This window comes from Tyto alba, unplaced genomic scaffold (genome assembly GCF_018691265.1).
Source record: "Tyto alba isolate M040663 unplaced genomic scaffold, T.alba_DEE_v4.0 Super-Scaffold_48, whole genome shotgun sequence".
Classification (NCBI taxonomy): Eukaryota; Metazoa; Chordata; class Aves; order Strigiformes; family Tytonidae; genus Tyto; species Tyto alba.
The window spans coordinates 2,838,917-2,860,321 of record NW_024881324.1 but is presented as its reverse complement, the minus strand read 5'-3'; the positions used below and the strand labels follow the sequence as shown (position 1 = coordinate 2,860,321).

At 41.3% G+C, this 21,405-nt stretch overlaps 1 protein-coding gene across 4 annotated transcripts in view; it reads left to right on the top strand.

Annotated features, from left to right (window-relative positions):
* LOC104366817 (collagen alpha-1(XV) chain) overlaps positions 1 to 21,405 on the top strand; it is a 153,369-nt gene that overhangs the window by 51,596 nt on the left and 80,368 nt on the right. For 3 of the 4 annotated variants that reach the window (XM_032998883.2, XM_032998881.2, XM_032998880.2), the window contains 5 exons: positions 9,251 to 9,377; positions 10,657 to 10,775; positions 15,978 to 16,103; positions 16,717 to 16,743; positions 19,434 to 19,496. In XM_032998883.2, coding sequence (XP_032854774.2) covers positions 9,251 to 9,377; positions 10,657 to 10,775; positions 15,978 to 16,103; positions 16,717 to 16,743; positions 19,434 to 19,496 — 462 coding nt within the window. The remainder of the gene's footprint in view (positions 1 to 9,250; positions 9,378 to 10,656; positions 10,776 to 15,977; positions 16,104 to 16,716; positions 16,744 to 19,433; positions 19,497 to 21,405) is intronic. The other variant, XM_032998882.2, reaches the window with a different exon arrangement.

The following is a 21,405-nucleotide window of genomic DNA, read 5'->3' as shown; positions in this document are numbered from 1 at the left end:
GTTTGAAAAGATAATTATTATTCATTTTTATGCCTTTTACATATAGCTCATTAAACTCTTTTTGGCCTGCCTTGTGCTTTTCACAGAATCACAGACTAGAGTTTGAAAGGGACATTTCCACAGAATGACAAACTGGAGTTTGAAAGGGACCACTGAAGACTGTCCTGTCCAACTCCCTTCTCAAAGCAGAGTCACGTATAGCAGGTTGCTCGGTGCCAGTGGGTTTTGGATTTCTTCAAGGATGGAAACTTCACTGTCTCTCTGTTCCAGTGTAGTTTTTTTCTGATGTAGAACTGGTATTTCTCGTATTTTAATTTGTGTCCACTGTTTATTTTCCCTTCACTGGCTACCACTGGGAAGAGGCTGGCTCTGTCTTCTTTATTCCCTCCTATCAGGATTTTGTACACGTTGATAAGATTGCTGCAAGCCTTCACTTGCTGAGGCAGTCCTCGCTTTCTTACCTTCCTCTCATAGGTCAAAAGCCCTCATCCCTTAATGACCTACATGGTCCTTTGATGGACTTGGTCCTATATGTCCATGTACTGGTAAGCCCAGACCTGGACACAGTACTCAAGATGGGGGTCTCACCATTGCTTAATACAGGAGGATCACCTCCCCCAACCTTCCTAATGCAGACCAGGGTGCTGCTGGCCATCTTCACCAGAAGAGCACATTGCTGGCTCCTCTTCCACTTGTCTACCAGCATCCTTTCCTGAAAAGCTGCTTTGCAGACAGTTGGTCCCCCAGTCAATACTGCAGCATGGGGTAATTCCTCCCCAGATGTGTGGCTTGCATTTTACTTGGTTGAAATTCAGGAGATTCCTGTCTGCTTATTTCTGCAGCCATCTAGGGTTCTTCTGAATGGCAACAAAATCACCTGGTGCTTTGATTTCTCCTCTCCATTTTGCTTCACGCCAGAAAAATTAACCCAAAAAATCTTATTGTGCTTTCACTTTTTCTGATTTGGATACAACTGCAGATAATTCAACAAAGACATCTAACTTCACTAGTTTATCCAGAAAAAAAAAAGTCAATTATTTTAACTATTTGTCCTGGTTTTGGCTAGGATAGAGTTAATTTTTCTTCTTAGTATCTAGAATAGTGCTGTGCTTTGGATTCAGTATGGGGTTTGGGATGAGAAGAGTGCTGACAATACACTCATGGTTTCAGTTGTTGCTGAGATTTCAAGGACTCTCCACCTTCCCGTGTCCTGCCCAGGTGCGGGTGCACAAGAGGCTGGGAGGGAGCACAGCCAGAGCACTGGGCCCAAACTGGGCAGTGAAATATTCCATAGCATGTAACGTCCTGCTCGGTATATGAAGGAGGGGTGGCCAGGAAGGAGGGGGTTCTCTTTCACTTCTGAGATTGTGATTGTGGGATCTTGGTATTTTGGGATCACTACCAGGGTGTGGGCTGGGTATCAGTCAACAGGTGCTGAGTAATCGCATTATGCATTACCCATTTGTACATTCTATTATTAATATTGTTCTATTTTATTACAGTTATTAAACTGTTTTTATCTCAACCTGTGAGTCTCCCTTTACCCCTCCAATTCCCTCCCCCATCCCCCAGGAGCGGGGAGGATGAGCAAGCAGCTGCATGGTGTTTGGCTGTTGTCCAGGTTCAAACCACAACATTACTTTCTATGCAATAGTTGTCATAATTACTACCCTATTCACAATTATACACAGCAATAGTAGGGTTTTTTTGCTTTTACTCCTCCTTTTGCAAGACATTATGGTTTAACCTCAGCTAGCAAGCAAGCACTGAAGAGCCACTCACTCAGCCCCCCTGGGATGGGGGAGAGATTCAGAAGAGTGGAAAAACTCATAGGTTGAGATAAAGACAGTGTAAGAGGTAAAACAAAAGTGACACGCACAAACAAAGCAAAACAAGGAATTCATTCCCCGCCTTCCCATGGGCAGGCAGGTTTGGCCATCCCCAGAACAGCCAGGCTCCATCATGTGTAACAGTGACTTGGGTAGTTGTCTGATGTGGTGATGCCATCACTCAAAATATCCCTCCCTTTCTCCTTCTCTGCCCAGCTCCATATGCTGAGTGTGATGCCATATGGTCCAGGATACCCCTGGGGTCAGTTGGGGTCAGCTGTCCCGGCTGTGCCCCCTCCCAGCTCCTTGTGCCCCCCCAGCCACTCGCTGGTGGGGTGGTGAGAAGAGCAAATGCCTTGGCTCTGAGTAAGCGCTGCTCTGCAGTAACTAAAACATCCCTCTGTTATCAACACTCTTTTCAGCACAAATCCAAAACACAGCCCCATACCAGCTACTCTGAAGAAAATTAACTCTATCCCAGCCAAAACCACCACACTAGAATGTTGTTTCTCAGCATAACCTCAGTGTATTATTCACTGTTGCAGAGTACAAAAGCTAGAAAATGCCTATATTAATGAGCAAGTGTTATTGTTACATTGCTAAAAAAACAGTAACACATCTATGATTTATATGAACAGGGACCTAAAAGTGTAATAACTATTGTTCATCACTATGTACCACTCACAGGGATTAAAAATGTGATATTTTCCTTTGATTTTCCTTGGGTGCAAAATGTTATTTCGAGATCTGACAATGTCAAGGTAATACAACCATATTACTCCTTCTTCAGAAGACCTAGAAGTTGCCTACAGTTAAATTGAATTCCATAATTAAGCTAGAATCAATGTGCAGAAGGAAAAATGTCACAGAAAAATTATTACAGAATATAATTTATTATTTGTTAGTGATGAAGTTACCTCATAAATGAAAAGTATAACTTTTCCTGATGCACCTCTCAAAGACACACTTGCTCATCAATGATTATACCATTGCAAATATTTTTCTATTCAGCTGTAATACTTTCACTTCAATTTGTCCACAAATTACTGTCTGTTTTGGTGTTATTTTGTCGTGGTTTGAGCCTGGTCAGCAGCCAAACACCCCGTAGCCACCTTCCCTCCCCTCTCCTCCGGCAATAAGAAGGGGCAGAGAGCCAGGCTTGGGGTTCGAGATAGGACTGGGATGGGGGAAAAAACACCCCTTATGGGCATGAGCAAAAGGCAGACTCGTTAGGGGAAGAAAAAAAGAACATACATTTATTACAGACACTAACAACACTTAACAGAGTAGGACAGTGAGCAGCATTGCCACATCTTGAGAACACCTTCCCCCCACCCCTCCCTTCTTCCCGGGCTCAGCTCTGCTCCCGATATCTCTACCTCCTCCCGCAGCAGCGCAGGGGCAGGGAATGAGGGGTGCAGTCAGTGCTGCTGCTTCTGTCATCTGTGGTGGGGGGAGCTTCTGGAACTTCTTCCCCCTGCTGCATCATTGTCCCCCTCTCACAGGAGACAGTCCTCCACAAACCCTCTCCGACATGAGTCCCTCCCACAGGCCGCAGCATTCACCACACTGCTCCATCGTGGGTCACCAACTTTCTCCAACTGGATTCCCTCCCATGGCTGCAGCCCTTCCCGAGCTGCTCCGGTGTGGGACACCCCCGCATGCTGCAATCCTCCCAGCTCTGAATTACAGCAGCAGGGCTACCTTTTCCCACAAGACCCCAGCCTTCTTCAGGCACAGCACCTTGATCATGCAGGTGGAAGCCACAGGCCATAAATCAGTGTCTGCTCCACCGTAGATCTCCATGGGTGGCAGGGGGGGCCGCCTTGCCGTCTCCCCACAGGATACAGGGGGGTCTCTGCTCCGGCACACCTCCCCCCTCCTTTCTTCCTCCATTCCCCCACTGACCTTGGTGTTCACGCAGCTGCCCCAACTCCTCCTCACCAGTCCCACTGCTCCTCACCACGTCCCTTCTTAAATACGTTCTCGCAGAGGCGCAGCTGATGGGCTCAGTTTTGGTGCAGAGGTGGAGCTGACTTGGAGCTGGGGGGGAGCTTTGAGAAGCTTCTCCCAGGGCGCCGCCTGTATAGCCCCCTCCCCTGCCACCAAAAAAAAACCACCCCTCACTCAACCCAGGACACATTTTAATTTTCTTGTTAAACAGTTTTTAAGATTGTCTGGGAAACTGAACCAGGCTTTAACTATACAAGTAATTTTCTCTGAAGTGCTACACCACAATGTTCATAAAGCAAATATGTATACATGGCAGATTATGATCCTTAGAAAACAAGAAAGAAAGAAGTCTCTTCATAGCTCTATTTAGTTCTACAGAAACTTTTTTTGGTGTCAGATTGTCAGTTTCTTGAACTGTGTAGAAACAATCTTCATATGTGCAGTCCCAGTTACTACTACAGTACCTCTTTGTCTGAGACAATCACAGAAGGGATGATGATACATTGGTTTCTGAGCCAACTAATCATAAGCCTGAAAGGCCAGTAAATTACTATTTTCTTCAAAATACAAGAACTTCATGTGAAAGTATTTCCTTGGATCACACACATATTTGTTTCTAAAATTTGGGTACTTCAAAAGGGCATACCAACATGTCAATAAATATGCAGTCTCCTTTAGCAAAATGTCTAATGTTGTTGCCAGATTAGAAATGTCTAAATGCAAATGACTCATGGGATATGCGTGCCTTCCAGAGTGACTGCCCATGGAGTTTTAATGAGTTTACTCTTTAGAAATATTAAACAAGAGACAGAGAAATAAATGACAATTTAACAATCAGTACAGTCACTGGCAGATGTTTCTGAGAAAGTTTTATTTATCTTCTACTCTGAAAAATAACTGAACAAACTCTCCAAATCAGCATTTCAATGTAAATTGCTATGCTGAGCCAGAACGAAACAAGTCAAAGGTCATACTTGAAAATTCAGTCTCTGAATAAAGACGCTTAGCAATGTTGATGGTGCATATTCTAATGTATATTTTTCTGCTAAATAGTTCAGTGCTGTGTGGTAGGAATGGATGGCATTCTTTGGACTATTTCAGAATATTTCCATTGCCTTGAGAATCAGCAAAGACGGCCTCAATGAATCAGCAAAAAAGACATGTTTAACATTTGTAGAAGAGGTGTCTCTTCATAAACAATTTTTCCATGGAGTCCCTGCTAATTGATTATTTAGCCAAAAACTGTCCTTGGCATGTCTTATCTATAGGGATCTTCAGAAAAATGTAGCCTGAACTACTCTGTATGTCAGAACAATTTTCATAGCTGGTTCATGAGTGTTCAGGGTATTTCACGTGTGTTGCAGTACTAGGTTTGTGTGATTTTTTTCCAGGAACAATACTATCCATTTTGTTTCATTAATCATCAACAGTGTTGAAATGTTGCTAAAATCAAGGTGGATGACATCCACTACTTTCTGCTCATTATATCACATAAGGCAATCAGATTTGTCAGGCATGATTTACCCTGGGTAAATACATGCTGATGGTTCCTAGTTGCCTTCTTCTCTTTCATGTGCCTAGAAACATGTTCCAAGAGGATTTGCCTCTTGATTTTCCCAGAGATCAAAGTGAGGGTGACCAGTGATATAGTGAAGTGGATTGTTCTTTTGGCTTTACAGTAAATGTAATAATCTGAGAGTAAATGTTCCAAATGAGTTTTGCCATTTTAAAACTAATTTTTTATTATCCACATACTGATCACAAGAAATGTAAGAAGTTCTGAATTCTTTTTATGAGGATTCTAAAGTATGATCTGGATTGCATATTAGTATTTGGTATTCTGTATTTGTTCTTGTTTCTTCATTCAGAGCTAAATATAAAATCCACTAACAGATTTTACCTTTCAGTAAACTATTCCCTTATTGTTTATTCTGCAGTCTTTACAGAAGTGACACACACACTTTTATACATATTGACACAAACAAGTATGGAACCAGACTCGTCTCAGTAGTGACAGACAACAAAAGTTGCAAGTTGGAGCTGGGGAGGTTCAAGCTAGATTTCAGGAAAGCTCTTCTCAATAGGATATTAGTGCAACATGGGAACAGGTCACCCAAAGAGGATATCCAATCTCTGTCCTTAAAAGTTTCAAGATTTGGTTAGACAAAGTCATGGCTGAGCTGATCTGCTTACATGAGTCATCTACTTACATGACCTCAAGAGGTTCCTCCCAACTAAAATTTCTTCCATGTGCGTATGCATCCTGTGTGAATCTTGACTCAGTGACATGGCTTGGGGGCCATTTTTTCTCTTATGTCTTTTCAAGTCCCTGTGGCTGGACATAAAGTGGACAGACTGAATACCAAAGAAAATGTATCATAGTGCAAGAGAATGAAGTCCATCATGGAAACAGTTATGAAGTTGCTCTTTCCCAAGGGAGTGATTCCTAAGTCACATTAACACAAGCTTTATCTTGCCGTTGTTCCTGTGGTGGCAGAGGTTACATTAAAGAAATTTCGTTCTTACATTTTGAACATCATCCTGAACTCAAAAGGCAGAGATCAGAGACCAGAGAGCCCGGGAAGACCTGCAGAGCTCTTGCAGAGGCCCAGTGAAGGCTCGTCCTCAACAGTGGATAATTCAGTGACACTCCTTCTATTTCCTAACAGACCAGGCAATGTGATGCCTACTGAGGTCCTTGAAAATCATGTGCACAGCCTAAGTCCTTAGTTCTTAGGCCAAAAAGTTGTCTCCCAGAAAATGTGGAAGCCACTGTACTCTCTGTTAGGGAATGCTAAAACAAGTGTTGATAGAAGGCTTACATAAAAAAAAAAAAAAAAAAAAAATCATGTAATGAAGAAACAGTGGATGTAGATTGGACTGTGGAATATTTATTTCTACTATCACCTCAAAGGAAATGATTAAAATTCCAGTGCTTCCTGCACCTACATCAGACCTCCCTTCTGTTACTGAGGGCTTTCTGTAGTTTCTGGACCTTTCCTGAAGGAGGAAAATCCTCAGTGTCTGAATTGGAGTGCACATATGGGTGCTAAGAACTGTCAAAGAAGCGTAAACTACAAGGAGGTGGTCTAGGTGACACATTCAGTCTTTTCCTTATCACCAGAGGACAGAAAATCTGGAGAAAACAGTAGCTGTGAGTTTCCCAGGAAGCATTGTCTTCTGGGGGAAAGTTTTTAGATGGGCAGGACAGTAGGAGAATATGCTGAATCTGCTTTTATGCACAGAGGCAGGAATAACCTTTTATAACTCTGGTTTTAGGTACCTTCTGAGTTCACTCCTGTGCAGGAGCAAGTCTGTAACCGTCTGCCCTCTCTGTAGTGTCGTCCTATTCATTAGGAGCTGAAGATGGGACTTAGTGCTTCTCTGAGCTTCACTGACTTCTGAGCAGCTGTACCTATGCAAATACAGCTCTGTATATATATACAAATATACTAATATAGTTCTGTAAGAAATATTACTGTGGGCAGTCCACATGTGGTGGCATGCTGCTTTATTCTCTACAGAGCAGGAGAAGATGCCCACCTGTAACCTCCTAATCCCCTTCCCCATTGCCTTTGTGCACAGAGAGTGCGTGTGAACGAGCAGAGGAGAGCCACCCTTCTTTTACTAGACACATCCTTTCAACTCCATCGACTGAGGTTGATCACTAGCCTTTGTGCGTGGTTATTAGATGCTATTTCTTTATTCCACAGATATGTCTTCATGTCTAAACTGACTGGGATTATTTCAAGAGACTTTGTTGTTTTTTTTTTTCCCAATCACTTCACTAAATTAAAAAATGTATTTTTTTCATTATCCGAATTCTTATCATTCTATCAGGCAGGTAATCAATATTATCTATTAATATTATATTCTCATGAGTGTAGTGTGAGGTTTGGGTTGTTTTCTACTATCTTCAAGTAAATATCTCTATTTTTCCCATTGTTTTTTAGTGTAGAGAGTTAGATTTGGGATATTTACTAGTACGAGGTGGGGGGCAGTGGTCCATTTTATATATTTTTTTCATTATTTCTCAAAATGAAGCATTTAAATCTTTGACCTACTCTTGTTTTATTAATCTTCCCAGTGAGAAATAAACATCAGAAATGCTTTATAGACTGTGTGAATTACTTTCTACTGTTCATCTGAAGTACTGGTTATTCTGCATCAGAAGAGGAAAGTTATTGGACATTTCATTTAAAGGGCAAAGTTGGTCTTCCTTTCTCGAAGTAGCCAAGACCCACTCTTATTAATTTTAAAACACAAAATCCTGTAATACTTGACTAGCTTAACAGTACAAGTTTATTATGTTTCAGATATACAGGCTCCATAAAAGGTTTATTTTTCTCTGAAGTTTAATTTAAATATTCCTATACAGAGCATCAAGAACAAGGTATATAATTCTAAGTGAAGTAAGAGCAGAGGAAACGTGCATTTGTTTCGTTTCTGAGTGGAGTAAACAAAACTGAAATCAAATGAAAGTACTTTTGTCAGATATAGTGGGGATCAGATCTGGCCCACTGTGCAGAAGATTTCCTCTCCTCTTCAAGTGGAGCCCTACAACCTATTTTCAATATGCTCCTTAATAACAAGAAGTATCATGAAGCTTTTCCTCAATTATAAGGATACAAAACCAATGGGATAAAAATCATGCCAATTAAGTTACCTCTCTTTCTTTTGTTGACAACTCAGTAACTATTTCAGCAAGCCCTATTATGAGATTTTGCACATCTTAACCTGGTTCAAGACAGGGATGCTTGGCCCATTAAATCTGGTCCAGGTTACCATGGCAATATAATCACTATTCAATTTTCTTTAAATTGCAAATGCGGGTTTGCATGAAGCAATCTCCTCACTGCACTGAGACAGCATTTCTCCAGGTCTCTAATTCCAGCGGGGAGTAGGCTCCTTACATGGCTGCATGCAGCTGACACCAGGTTATTGAAATGGCCACCTCTTGCCCACCCACAACCAGTATGGGGAAGGGTGGGAACCAGCCAGCACTAGGCTCTTCGACCTGCAGTGAAAACTTTACATTCCTTGTGCTTTTCTCTCTCCCTCTGGGTTTGTCAAGTCATCACTTGGTTTGGAGGAAGAGAGTTAAAAGTGTTGTGCTAGTTTTTCTCAAGAGTTTGACCAAATTAGTGTGACATCTGATGATAAGAGAAACAATGTAAGAGCAAAAGTGAAATATGAGGTGAAATAAATTAAAAACTTGTACATGAAAGAGGGTAGATATATAATCTCAGTTTTTATCATAGCAATGACAGTAAATGTTTCTAAGGGTGGCATAAGAGTAAGATACTGGGAAGATATTAAGTGGGAAAGATCTGGATTTCTGTTTTGTTTCATAAATGTGGTAGTTCTGATTACTATACTTTGAGGAAGGTAATCTACTGATTCATGCTTTAAAATGTGTGATAAGCCTTTTCTCTAAACAATTCTTTGGGTTTTTATATTTTTTTTAGCCTGAAGATACATTGGCTGAGCCAGTGGAAGCACCCCCAACTATAGTGTCTTATTTGGAAGAAAACGACTTCTCTGGAAATCACAGACCAGAAGAAACCTCTGAAGCAGATAAGCTTAGAGAACGAGGCACTGCCTTTTTTTTTTTCTTGTCCCCTCTTTTTTTGGGGGGTGGTGGGGTCATTTATATTTTCTAGGCCTGAGTCTGTCATTTCCCTTTATATGAAAAGCCACTGTAATATTTTGAGTGCTGCCAGGAATGCAAAATCCTATGGTTTTGGACATCCTGTGTTTAGAAAAGAATTGGCACATCAGACATTAGGTATTTGAAACTGCAGTCTGTTAGACAGCAATTTGTTAATAGCAGCAAAGGTTGTGGTAGTAACTACAGCCACCGTTCAACCCACCTCTCACTTTTCACTCCATATAGGTGATTATCTCAGTCGTTGTTAATCATGCAGAGAATAGATTTGCACATCTACAGTGTGAAAGTTTCAGTCTACAATTTATATTTTAAAATGAAAAAAAAATATAAAATAAAAGGATAAAACTAAGAAGCTGACCTGAGGAGCTGCTGCTATGATGCTCTACAACACTCCAGTAAAGTGCAAGTGTTAGGCAAAGGGAATGAAAGGAGAAAAATCCTCTTCATTCTGCTCAGGTCAGTGAGAAGCACGGCACTTCTTGAGACATGCCTCTGCAAACAGTGTTACTGGCTCTAAAGTCATGTGGTATCTTTAAAAGGAAATTAAGATAAGTATTTAATTTGATGACCTTCTGTTATGGTGAAGCACAGCCTTTCATGTAAAACTGAATAGCACCACTGAATAATCAACTATATCCTGCTTATATTCCCTGCAAAGTATGTGAATCTGCCTAGTGCACCGATGGGGTGTTTTGGATGTGTGTGTAGGCAGTGAAGTTATAAGAGTAGGGCATGATTCACTGAGGAATCCAGTCCTACACTAGTAAGATAATTTCGGTGCACTCCTAGAAAACAGAAAGTAAAGCTAGTTATCTTAATAAAGCCAAAGACAGTGTTCCTATTTAAATTTCATACATACTTCAGATAGTACCTGTTGTACATACCTCTTATTTTTTATTTTATATAGATGAAAAATGGGCAACCATTAGACTAGAGCTTGAGGCAAAGAAGATGATGTAATACAGTCTTTGTCCTTAAAATAAACTTTTGTTTTATAATCTTATTCTCACTTTTATCTTTTTTTTCATTCCTTTTAAAATTTTCAGAGGAATAAAATGACTAATATTAATCTTTGGAATGTGTTTCGGTCATAATCTAAATCATTTATTTTTTCATAAAACTTGCAGAATCTGCTCTGATAAATACCTCTGGGTGGGTTTTATTTTTTTCTGTCTCTCATTAATAAGTGATTATTTTATTTAGATTCAGGTGTCATGGAAACTGGACAAGGGAACAGTTCATCTACCACTGTCACACAGAAAATCTTAAGAGAAGATGGTGGCTCTGGTGCTAGTTTTTTGCCAGGAGAAAGCAGAGAGGAGGTCTGTACAATAGGTTTATCATATATCTGGTCTTTTTGTGGAAAGAGCAGGAAAACTTATGAATTTTAGGTGCTTTTCTGAGCTGGTAACTTCATCTATTCTATCTTAGAAGCATGCCAAAACCAAAGTTGCTTTTTACATTCTTGAATGTCTTCTCATTACATCAAGCTGAAAAGCACAGACACCATGCAAAAGTCTGGATCTATAACCATTGAGATGGGCTTGAGATTTTGTACTAACAAAACAAATTTGTTCTTTCAGGTTTGCATTTTTTCATTTTGCATTTAAGAAAGTGAGAAACAAAGGAAAGAAGCCACGTAAATCCTCACCATAAAAGCTCACGATTGTTATTGCCTAAAAGCAGCCATCTTGGTCTTACTCAGAGTAACTGCTTTGCAGGTGAAAGTCCTGCTCTGTTCTCAGAAGTGTATCATATAAATGGGTTTAAAATTACACTCTCTGAGTGCTCACCAAGTGTTTCTGTGTGAAGTATCAAGTGCGAAGAAGCACTTAATTATCACAGTGCTTCATTACCATGTGATTCAAAGAGACTAAAATTAAACCACCCTAAACTCCGAAGGAATCCACCCCTAAATTGTATATTGCTGGCTTTCCTTAGGTGCCCATGGACTGATCTGAAAAGTTATAGCTTATGAAAATTATTCCTTTATAAACCCAGTCTTACTTGGATTACCATCCAAGAGATTGATCCTATATTCCATGTTTTGACAAGGGAATGACACCGTGGATTGCACTGGAAAGGTGTCTGCAACTCCTACTTATTTCTTTAAGAAAGCAGTGTATGCTGCCTCGTGACAGCTGCATGCGTTAACACCCCGAGGTGAATAATCAATTAAAAAAAAAAAAAATCAGTGTTCCCGGCATTCACTATAAAAAGGTGCTTTGACTAATGAAATATTAAGACTGAACAACCTTTCCACCCCTAGATGGCCTTATAAAGGATCAAAGGTGAGGCAAGCCAGTAAAGTTGTTTGGGGTCCTTGTATTATTCATGTTCATGTCAGAGCAGTTACATGAATAAATGCTGTTTACAGCCATGTCTAGCTTCTCTCTTGGCTGACAGCACATTTTTTAAAAAGTATTCTACAAGAGGCAATATCTGGATATCTTTCACCTGTCAGAGATGCCTTCCAAAAATCCTGGTCAGTCTGTCTTCTCGTAAGTGTCCAAGCAGGAATTACTTTCAGGACTCTGATGGAAAAATTGATTCTAGAAAGTGTGTGTGCCACCATCAAGTGAGTTGTACACTACTGAACAGAGGAAACTCTGACAAAGATGGGCTGTAATTTAATTAACAAATCATTTCTGCCAGGAGCAGGAATAACTATAAATTGCATGCAAAGCACTGAGACTGGTCACATTTTCAAACTCACTTTTGTCAAATCTCTTATAAAATTCAGTAGTCCTTTTGGGTAGACCCCTGTGGGCCTGGCTCCTAGACAAGGAAATTAAGAGAAAATGCAAGGCTGTAGCCTGTCTCTACTGTGAGGTTCACACAGTGCTAAGAAAAATGGCAGCCCTTTTAACCCCTAAGTACAGAGTACTCCAGCCTACACGACTGCAGGAATTAGAAACCCCAGAGCAGCTGGCTATGCCATATGTAGCAAAGTCACCCTCCCTAGTGAGATACTGAGCTTTGAAAGATACTGTGCCCACTGCATTTGTAAGATGATGTGTAACCTGAATTATGTGTGATTCTGCAAATTAAAATTACATACACCACTCATTTGGAATACTGTGAGTTGGAGGGTTCCAGCTACTCAAATACTTGCCCTACTTGTTGAGATATTTCAAAATAATCAGCTAGCAGTACATTTTTCATTAATTAACATTCCTGATCCAACATCCACCACAGATTTTTCTGAACAGAAAATAAATAATGATCTTTCCTTCCTCTTGCCTTTGTGACTCCTGTGCCAAGAGTCCATTCTTTGTATTGCTTGAAACTGCAGTCAGTTATGGCTGCTTCTGTTTGCCAGAGAACATACAGCATCAAGAATGACAGAACTTCTGTTCTGAAGTTTTAATGCTTTATCCAAGTGTTTAAGCCAGCTCTTTACAGGGTCATTCAGTGTTTCTGTGTTTATTGTGGCAAATTATAAGAAATGGTGAAACATTAGATTAAGGATCAGCCTTTCGTAGCTGACACACAAAAGGCTTTAATATTTTTGGAGAACTTTCAAATATGATTCCTCTAACATTTTCATGTCTACTTTTTTTAAAAAGTAGCAATTTTAATGTCAGTATGAACAATTGCTCTTACCATACATATTTTTCAGTTTGGGGCCATTTTTCTTAAATAAAAACCCAGTCTTGATTTAATTAGTGCGACACAAAAAGTTACATCTATTGTGACAAGTAGTTTTGCTACTTACTAATCTTGACAAAATTTTTCCTGAATTTATTCCAATTTCCACATCCTTTTCACTACATATGTACCCAAGATGGCTATAGAATATGCTACTGAACAATCTTTTAGAAAATAATAATTGTTAAAAATTGGTACTGCATTGAAAAATGGTCTTTGTGAGTAGATGGTAGAAGTGGCTCTATCTCCTGTAAGTTTGCCATTGTACAAGATCCCCCATTGTACCAGTTACGCAATTTATAATCCAATTAATATGGGTGATGCTGATTAGGCACAGCATTATATTTTTTCATTGTTGCATAGAACTCAGACAAATGCCCCTCAGGAAAAATTGCTGAAGTCAGATCAGCAGTGTTACTGTTAACAAGCACCCATAACAAAGAAAATTATGACCTGTTTGTCAGACAAAACCATGGTGATCTAGCATTCATTATGTTCACACTTTGATTTATATTAGACTAGACTAGACTAGACTAGAATAATAGACTATTTCGGTTGGAAGGAACCTACCACAATCACCTAGTCCAACCTCCTGACCACTTCAGGGCTCACTCAAAGCTAAAGCATGGTATTAAGAGCGTTGTCCAAATGCCTCTTAAACACTGACCAGCTTGGAGCATCAACCACCTCTCCAGGAAGCCTCTTCCAGGGTTTGAGCACCCTCTCAGTAAAGGAACGTTTCCTCCTGTCAAGGTTTGAGCCATTCCCAGTGACCTGGCCCTGGGTCCCAAGGAGAAGAGCTCAGCCCCTCCCTCCCCACGTCCCCTCCTCAGGAAGCTGTAGGGAGCAGGGAGGTCGCCCCTCAGCCTCCTTCTCTCCAACTAGACAAACCCTGTGTCCTCAGCCTCAGAGGCCATGCCTGCCAGCCCCTTCCCCAGCTTTGGTGCACTCCTCTGGACGCGTTCAGGGACCTCCGCGTCCCGTTGGGAGTGGTGGGGCTCAGGCCCGCACACCCACTCCAGGTGAGGCCGCACCAGTGCTCAATGCACCGGGACAATCCCCGCTCCTGCCCCGCTCGCCGTGCACCCATGTCTGATGCACCCCAGGAGGGGGGTCGCCCTCCTGGCTGCCAGGGCACACTGCTGGCTCCCCCCCACCCTGCTGCCCACCAGCACCCCCAGACCCCTCCTGCAGGGCTGCTCCCCAGCCGCTCCTCCCCCAGGTCAGACTTGTGCCCAGCATCACTCTGTCCCAGGCATTCAACTCCTGCATCCGGATCGTTGGTACAAAGACTGAGCAGCACTGGCCCCAGACCGAGCCCCGAGGAACGGAGCTGGTGACCGGTCACCAGCCAGACGTAGCCCCGCTCACTGCAACTCTTTGAGCTCTGCCCTGCAGCCAGTTCTTCACCCACCGCACCGTGACCCTGTTCACCGGACAGCTTGTCCAAAAGGGTGCTGGGAGGGACAGTATCAAAAGCCTTACTAAAATCCAGAAAAACTACATTGACCGCCTTCCCTCCCTCCACCACATGAGTGACCTTATCATAGAAGGATATCAAATTAGTTAGACAGGACTTTCCCTTTCTGAACCCATGTTGACTGTGCCTGATGATTGCATTGTTCTTTAAATGCCTTTCAATAGTACTTAGTATAATCTTCTCCATAATTTTTCCAGAAACCAGAAACAGGTCTGTAGTTCTCTGGGCCTTCCATCACACCTTTCTTGTAGACTGGAATAACATCAGCCAACTTCCAGTCAGCGGGGACTTCCCCAGACTCCCAAGACCTTTGATAGATGATTGAGAGCGGTCCTGCCATAACATCCACCAGCTCCTTCAGTACTCCAACAACCCTTATCAACAATCCTGTTATCTCTCTCAGGTTATGATCTTACCCACAGCTTAGCTAACTAGGTTCCCTTCAAGCACTTTTCCAGATGAGAAAAAAATCTCTAATGAGACCAATTGAAAAAAAAATCTCTGGTCTTTAGGAACTTTCCTAGTGACAAAACCCAGGGGGATCTTTAAAAAATCAGCTAGCAGCTCATTTTTTGAAAGCTGTCATCCTGCTAACTTTAAAATGCTTGGATAGTTACTACACTACGTCCCTCTTAGTTCCATTTGCTAGTAATGGAACACAATATTTTTAATTATTGCTATAAAATGTGAGTAAACCCTATTGCTTGTTTCAAAATATGATGCAAAAATTACTTCAATGTTTCTTCCTGTATACTGGATTTTAATTTAAATATGCATTAGTGTCTGAGCTTCACCACTGAAAGGAGTCTTTTTGTTTGTGGTGTATTTAAATCATTCTTTTTATTATTCTTACTTTCCTTTGTCCAAATACGGGTGTTTAGCAATTTTTTGCTCTTGCTTGTCCATTTTTGCTATTTGCTATCAGTTTCCTCATTTCATCTTCTGTCACTTTACTTTTTAACCAAGATGGATATGTAACCCTCTCTTGTTAGAGCTGTATATCTCAAAGGAGTTCCTAAACATCTCTTCTTAACCTTCACAATTTTCTCCCAGACTTTGTTTGTAAAATTGATCTTTTTCAAACCTACATTATTAATTTAGACTGTGCAGATTTGTGCAGATATGAAATTAGACCATGTCACTTGCAGCTAGGTAACCAGCTCTTATTTTTTTTCATCTCAATGAGCAATTTATTTGTACTTGCATGAATGATCTCTAATATGGACTGCCTTTGCTGAATGGAATATATTGTTTGTATGGTACATAACAAGTTTCTGACTGCATTGAACAAAGCAGGGGTCCTAGGAGAAAGGGAAGAGAGGGGGGAAAAGAGAAAGAAAAATGGGAAAAGTAATGCAAAATACTTTTCATATTTCACATTTTATTTACTCAGGGCCAGAAAGGTCAGGAAGAAGACGGGTCCACAGGATCTCCAGGAAGGCCAGGAGTAGAAGACGTGCAGAAAAAAGATCAAGGACCTCCTGGACTTCCAGGGAAACTTGGAGAACAGGGTCAGCCGGTGAGTATTTTCTGTCTGTTGAAAGAATGCCTGTATTTTAGAAAAAATAATAGTCACGCACCACACATGCATAAAGGGCCAAAACGCCACAGTCTCACACACTGTCACCAGTTATACTTCCACAAGATGGCTTTTTAGCCCCACCAGATCATCTCAGGAGCGTCATATCTGCTGTGCACATGTGTCAACATCTATACAAGGGCCTGAGGGGAGACAGTCATCAGAGAGCACGAGGCAAACAACTGCAGTGCCAACGTACTAACATTCTTAGAGTGTCAATTCCACAAACTCTTCAGGCAGCCCTTGCCGGGCTGCACCACCCTCCCCGGTGCCATGTTTGAGCATGGTCAAAGCTGCTCGACTTCAGGCCTCAGCGGCTTCTCTATATCCAGGATGTGTCACACATCATATCCTTCTGAACCATCAGCACAAGATGCATCCAATTGAACAGAGGTGCAAAACAGATCACACTGTGATGCACTACTTGTTACAGTTCTAGTTTGTTATTTTGTCACTACATGACACATCGAGCTATAGTTAATTGCTTTTCTCTTTTGTTGCTTCTTTGTTACAATGCTTTATTTACCTTTCTAACAAAGTTGTTTTATTTTAGGACATTCCTGGTAAATATGGGTTACCGGTAAGTACTTACACATATTTTGGTTAACTGAAGAAAAAAAACCCAACATTTTTTTTATCAGAGACTCAGCTATATTGAAGCTTAAGCAGCAAAGTGCTTTCTCCATGTGCTCTCTTTAGAAAGCAGCTCTGGCGCTGTAGTTGACCCCCTCAGGTTGCCAAGGGAGGCCTACCCAGGTTTCTAAGAGAAACTTATGATTTCCCAGTTGCAAAGAACATAAGAGCTATGGCATGTCTTAAGCAGCTGTACAAGGATTCCATCTCTGGTGAGGCTGGCTTTTTTGCAGACAGGAACTTTAAAAGAGGACATGCTCAGACCCAGAACTCTTCCAGGGCAAACCAAAGTGCTTCATTGACCCTTCAAAGACACATGCTGCCATGTTGCCTGCTCCTAACCTCAGCTGCTATTAACATTAGAGATGTACCTCTCACCCCTCAACTCTTCTGCAGTAATTCAGCTGCACCTTCTGCTTCACCCTTCCTTCTTTCCTTCCCCTACATTCCTCTATTTTATCCTCTCTTCTGTCACATTTGCTGTCATCTTCCTGAATTCCTGAAGGTTCCTCCCACCCTTCTCCAGATGGCTCCCACCCTTAGGTCTGTTCACCACGAGCCGCTGGCAGATTGCACGTGCGTCCTCCGCGCTGAACTATCGCCCAGCAATGCACACGATAACAAATCCCTAGCTGTCATATTCCATGAGTGCCTCAGCTGCTGTTGAAGCTTTACTACCCAGCTTCTCTGTTTCCTTACTCACTATTTGCTGCTGCCACTTTGTGGATCTTTCCCTTCGCTAAGACCTTCCCATCCAGAGACTGTCATCATCATCATCATCATCATCATCATCATCATCATCATCATCATCATCATCATGCCTGTTCCTTCTTTCCTACACCACCATGCACCACTGCTGTGAGCTACCCCCTCCAAGTGAACCTCAAATTAAACTGGTGTGTTTTAAGATATTTAAAAAAAAAAAAAAAAAAAAATCAGTAGTCATTCATGGGATTCTTTATTCAGCTCCTGCAGGAATGCTGCCTGAATACATTGGTATATGCTCAGAAAGATGTAGCTGGTTTTGCAATTATTTAGCCTAAGATCAGGTTATGTGTTGTTAGAGAATTTATGGGCAAGAGGTTTACATCTGAATTAACAGAAGTCTGACTACTTTCGAGCAGAACATTTTGAAAGAAAATTCTATGAAACCAAAATAATGGGGAAATGTCTTATAGAAAATTCTGCAAATGTAATTCAAATGTTTCAAAATAAATTGTTTTGTCCTTGTAAACAAATCCTTGTGAAACAATCTTACTTCCTATTGTAGACATTTTGTTGTATCTTGTAAAATGAACCACTGTCCATTATTTTTTATATATACTTCTTTGTCTGTGTGCAGCTGGGTTACAATCATGCATATACCTATGCAACTTTACTACTGGATTGACGGTGCTTCACTCAGCAATAAAATTATTATGCACTAGATTTATACTGTCCATGTGTTTGCCACTTTTCTATAAAATCGATACCAATTACTCTACAGGAAAAAGAATAATAGGAAGAGAAATCCTTTTAGTATTACAGATACATTTTTCTTCATAATATGTTTATACAATCCATCTTTAAACTTAGTCCAGCCCTAAAACTTGAGCAGTAGAGTCAATAATTACAGTTGTCAAGACTACCAAAATGTTATTAGGGAAAATGGAGTTTATTTGCCTCCTGATTTTTTTTCCAGTGTCCTAACCAAATTCGTAAATAGCACCACTTCACAACAGCACTGACTTTAAAGCTGGTGGGAGTTCTTTCTAACCAATGATCAGGCCTCTATAGGAAGAACATATGCATGTTAATTGTAGATAAGATAAACACGTATAGAAAGGTTATTTGGGATTAATTTGGCTGATGAAGTTTAGAATGGAAAATGCTATGTAGTACCACACATTCCCTGTCAGGTGCATGTACTCAGGAGAGCATCCTACTTGGTAGGAACTGGCTATATTTAGGTGGGTCAAGGCAAAAAGGGTTTCAGTAGAAGGTGGGAACAGGCTAATGCCAATGGTATGATTTGGTGCACTCAGGGCAGCAGTTTGCAGCAGTGTGTTACAACTATATCTCCATATTCTCTGTTGACTATCACTTCCGCATGAAATCAAAAATAGATTTCTTCCAATTGTCCATTTTCTCATAGTTTGAAAGTTGTTAAGGAAGAGGCAGAATTCTAGCCTGGAATTTATCTGCTGTAAGCATATTCAGCAACTTTGGAATAAATTAAGACTTTCTTACCTCTTAGATAAGTAAATGGCCAAGACACAGGAAGTTTTAAGAGGACTTTTCAGACAGCTATCACTATTTGTTCTAATATAACATTATGGAATTCGAAATATGTTTCATCAGTATTGTGTGGTCTGCTTAACATCGTATCAAATCCAAACGCAGCCTGCCAAGCATTGCCATGGGTATCCCCCAAACAGGCTTCACTGCCACTTTGCTGTAGGCAGAGCAGATGTGGCAGGAGGCACATTTTGTGCACTGCCAGCTGCACAGAGATGTAAGTTCCATATCTCCTCTTGCTGCACAAACCAGGAGTTAGAGTCTGGCACTCTTACGGCCAGCCTCTGCTGCTAAGTGTACAGCCTCTTTAACCTGCATAAAAGATAATATATATTTTTAAAAAATTTTATTTCCTTTTAGGGTAACAATGGACTTCAGGGGTTACCAGGACTGAAAGGAAAAGCAGGCCAAAAAGGTGAAAAGGTATGTGTCCTGTTAATAGCCAACAATCAATCAGATCACATTTATGCTTGGACATGTGTTAATTTGGTACACTCTGAGAGAAAAACAATAATAATAATAATAATAGGGAATCACAGGAAGAGTTTAAACATCCTGCTGTTCAGCCATGAATCTGCATAAAGGGCAACCATAACAGAATCATAAGGATTTTTCAATAATATGAATAAACTTCAGCACCAGAAAAAAGTTGGGCTTTCACAAGAGAGCTAAGGAAGATATATTTAACATTTAATAAAGAAAACTCCGTTCTTATATATAACTTCTCTGTGCAGCTTACTCCACAGGCTGATCTAAGAGAAGCGGTATAATCATATTACCCTTATGAAATGAACATAATTGAAGTAAGAGCTAAACCATCTGAACTTACATCACTTCTAAGATGAAAGGAGCTATAAGGGATTGATCTATCATTAAAGCACACACTGTACACAAAATTTGCATTCAGCCAGTAACTCCAAGTGCCAAATTAATACTCCGTTTCATCTGTTTACCAAAACAATCCAATTTTCATAAAATCACAAACATAATCCATATGAAGTTCATGTATTCAGATTCAATTTGAAAGGGTCCAGAATCATTTCAAAGTCACAATTAGTATCCAGTACAGGTGTCAGCTTACAGGACTGCATGGCAACCTCCCATCTCCCCGTCCAGCTGAGCAGTCTGTCTATTGTAATGGAAAAACATGTTGGGCAAAGGGTCATCGTAAGCTGAAGAGAGGTGAGGGCATGTCGGGCAGTCAGGCAGCATCCAAGGTGCAACACAGTGGGGGACACTCGCACTCGCCTGGTGAAAGCAGCATGTCTGGGACCCCTCTCGGGTCCATGTTCACCAAAGCAGGCAGAAGATGAAGCAAACAGGAGGACTTAGAAGTCCATGCACAGTTACAGGGCTAGCAGCTCTCTGAGGTTACAGAGATGCGGTGGGATAGCTCGCAGCTGGAGCGCTGTGGTGTATGGACACAGGCCCTTCAGGGAAGACAGACTGGGAGGGCAGATTATCAGCAAGATATTAAACTGGCTGTTAACAGGCACTGCAGGCACTCTGTACAGGCATCTCAGAGCCTCGCTTCTGAAACCTCTGAGCAGTCTCAGATCAGCAAAGGGCAGCTTGATGGAATTCTTGAGCCAGGAGTCTCTTTCTCTCCACTTTGTCTCTCCATTCCTCCCCACTCTTCACCCTATCCCCAGCCCTGGATTCCACTGGCAAAGTTTAGCAGCAGAAATCAGAAGAGTCTAAACTGCAGGGGAGAACACAATTAGAAGCAAATTCCAAATAAAGGACTGTGCTATTGGTAGAGGACTTGGACAAGGTGCCACTTACATATCCATCAGTGCTAAAACCTGCAGCATGCATCACAGAATTCCAGAATCACTGAGGTGGGGAGGAGTATCTGGAGATTGTGTAGTCCAGCACCCTTGCTCAAAGCAGAGGCAACTAGAGTGGGTGGCCCAAGACTGTGTCCAGTCTGGTTTTAATATCTCCAAGGATGGAGATTCCACATCTCTATGTAACCTGCTTGAGTGCTTGATCACCCTTAGGGCTAAAAAGAAAAAACAAAAAGAGGGATTGGTGTACATTTAAATGGAATTTCTTACATTTCAATTTATGCTCATGCCCTCTTGTCCTTTCCCTGAATACCGCTGAGAAAATTCTGACTCGATCTTCTTCATTCGCACCCATCACGTATATGTGCACATTGACAAGATCCTCTCCATGTCATCTTTTCTCTGGGCTAAATAGTTTAATCTCTCTCAGTCTCCCCTCAAAAATCAGAAGCTCCAGTCCTTCAGTTGCCTTTGTGGCATTTAACTGGTCTCACTCCCCATCTCTCTTGTCCTGGGGAGCCAAACCTGGACACAGTACTTCA